General features: G+C 41.0%; 1 protein-coding gene across 1 annotated transcript; it reads left to right on the top strand.

Annotated features, from left to right (window-relative positions):
- The first annotated feature begins 330 nt into the window (after positions 1-330).
- On the top strand, positions 331-1,220 carry LOC120090794. Its single transcript, XM_039048503.1, has 2 exons — positions 331-535; positions 709-1,220. Exons 1-2 carry the CDS (start codon positions 331-333, stop codon positions 1,218-1,220), a joined length of 717 nt encoding a protein of 238 aa, XP_038904431.1.
- The last annotated feature ends 1,759 nt before the right edge of the window (positions 1,221-2,979 follow it).

The raw sequence follows: 2,979 nt of genomic DNA, 5'->3' as shown, positions 1-2,979 counted from the left end.
CAACCACCAATAATGACCATCCAACTACGAGCAGTAGAACCACTAGTTTGGATGCAAGGACTACTACGGAGACGCAATCTGCACATGACTCTTCAAAGACCCCAGAATTAGAATCATCATAAACACCCTCACCGAAACAATCTTCAGCCCCAAGAGCACAGGAAATTAGGGACCTAAAAAAAATAATCAGTCGATCAGGAAATGTGGCAGGATCCTCCACCATTCTCGTGTAGGTTGAAAAAGAAGGACGATAGTAAGTAATTCAAGAGGTTCCTAGACGTTCTCCGATAGCTACATATTAACATCTCCCTAGTGGAGGTGTTGGAACAGATGCCCAACTATGTAAAGTTCCTCAAAGATATACTCGCAAATAAGAGGAAGATTGGGGAAAATGAAATCGTTTCACTAACATACGAGTGTAGTGCACTCTTCCAGAATAATATCCCCAAGAAAAGGAAAGATTTGGGAAGCTTCACATTGTCGTGCTCGATTGGGGGGAAAGAAGTTGGAAACGCACTCTGTGACTTAGGGGCAAGTATTAACCTGATGCCCTTATCAATCTTCAAAAAGTTAGATATTGGCGATGCAAGGCACACCACAGTCACGTTATAGTTGGTTGATAGGTCGATAACGCATCCGAAGGGCAAGATAGAGGATGTGCTTGTGCAAGTAGACAAATTTATCTTTCTAGCTGACTCATTATACTAGACTACGAAGCTGATACTGAGGTGCAAATCATATTGGGTCGCCCATTTCTAGCAACTGGGCGTGCACTCATTTATGCACAAAAAGGAAAGCTTAATATAAGGGTTGATAATCAACAAGCCAAGTTCAACGTTCTTATTGCGTTGAAATACCTAAATGATATAGAAAACTGTCACCATATTGGGGAATTGCAGGAAGGGCAATGGCACAAGCTTCAAGAAGAAACTGAAGAAGAAGATTTTGAGATTGGTGCAATGATGGAGCAAAGTTGCACCACAATACAAACGGATCACGATTTTGAATCAATGAATTTATTTGAGCGGTTAACGAAACGAATTAAGCCATCTTTGGAGGAACCACTCGTGTTAGAGATGAAGGCGTTACCAATGCACCTTAAATACGTTTACCTAAGAGGCAATGACACCCTGCTCGTCATAATCTCTGCTTCGCTAAGCAAAGAGAATGAGAAAGCACTTATCCAAGTCCTCAAGAAGTATGTTAAAGCCTTGAGATGAACCTTAGCAAACATTCGAGGGATCAGTCCCTCGTATTGCATGCACAAGATCCGTCTTGAAGAAGTAAAACTAGATCTGTAGAGAGGAAGCACCGTCTAAACCCTACCATAAGGGAGGTTGTCAAGAAAGAAATTGTTAAGTGGCTTGATGCTGGTGTCATCTACCCCATATCTGAAAGCAGCTGGGTAAGCCCAGTGCAATGCGTTCCAAAAAAAGGGGGTATGACTGTCATCACCAATAACAAGAACGAATTAATTCTAACTAGGACAATGACGGGGTGGAGGATATGCATGGACTATCGCAAGCTGAATTTGGCCACAAAGAAGGACCATTTCCTAGTACCCTTTATTGATCAGATGTTGGATCGAGTCGTAGGAAATGAATTCTTTTGCTTTCTTGACGGCTACTAAGGGTGCAACCAAATCGCAATTGCGTCAGAAGACCAAGATAAGATATCGTTCACATGCCCATTCGGCACGTTTGCATTTCGACACATGCCATTTAGAATCTGCAACGCACCAGGCACCTTCCATAGATGTATGATGGCCATTTTCTAAATTTTTTTTGAAGAGTCAGTTGAGGTATTCATGGATGACTTTTCAGTTTTCGGTAACACTGATAACGGGCAGAAATATACGTTATTACATTACTAAGTTATTAAATAATGAGGGTTTGCATTGATGAAATATGTTAGATTGCGTCCAAAAAGCATTAAGTTTAAAACATTGTGGTCGCATGCGTTCATCACATAGAAACAATTTATTTTTGTATTTTTATGTAGAATATGCATTGAAGCAAGGCAGAAAGAGCGATCACAAGAAATCAATGGACGAGCGTAGCATTACTGCAAGGCTTTGCGGTGATTTGTGTCCGCAAACATCTGCTCAAGAAGAATTGCTGCATAGAACCGGCGCAACTTGGTGGGCGCATCTGGGTGAAAGGCATAATTAATCACGATGGGACAAAAAGCTGACGACGGTTGAATCCAAATTAAGTTGACAGTCACTAACGATAACAAGTACACTCAGCTTTTCGGTGACAAATATTTGGCACATCAGTCAGAGAATTAAAGCCATCCCATTTGTGCAATCATAAGAGAGAAGCCGCCTTTCACCCCAAAAGCTCTATAAATACCAAAGGCAGCCTTTAGAAAAAGAGTTCGAAGAGTTAGAGAATTTTTCCTTGGATAGTTTAGCCTTGTTCTTAGATTTTCTTTTATTTTAAGGCGGAAGCGAGAGAAGGAAGTTGTGTCGATAGATTATTCTGGTGAGCTCGGGAGAGTGCCGGAAGCTTCAAGACCAACGAGAGGGCCAACTCTGGTGGAAGAAGGAATATCTTTTGAACCGAATAGAGTTTCCAGTGTAAAAGCCTTGGGCAGCAAGGGATTGCTACCAGGCTCTCTACCTTTATCTTCCATTGTTATTGTGTATTCAAACTTTTTTATAGAAATGGAATTTACTTCTCTATATCTGTTCACTCTCTGTTTATCACGCATGAGTAGCTAAATCTGTTGAATAGATTGAGAAGCATTTAGCTAGCACAACTGGGTATCTTCATTCTATACGATTATCTTGTATTATGTATGCTTCATTCGTCCATTAGAGATATTCAGGAGGGTAGTCTAAGGACAGGATCTAGGCTTGGAAAAGTCAGGTTAGAATCTAGGCTCGGGAGAGTCAGATTAGAATGCATAATCAAGAGATAGGAGCTTAGGAATAAGCACTGTTTGCTATTAACGCATCGCATGCATGCTAGAGAT

Source organism: Benincasa hispida, chromosome 11 (genome assembly GCF_009727055.1).
Source record: "Benincasa hispida cultivar B227 chromosome 11, ASM972705v1, whole genome shotgun sequence".
Lineage (NCBI taxonomy): Eukaryota > Viridiplantae > Streptophyta > Magnoliopsida > Cucurbitales > Cucurbitaceae > Benincasa > Benincasa hispida.
The sequence above is the reverse complement of the archived record's forward strand: the minus strand, read 5'-3'. Positions and strand labels throughout refer to the sequence as shown.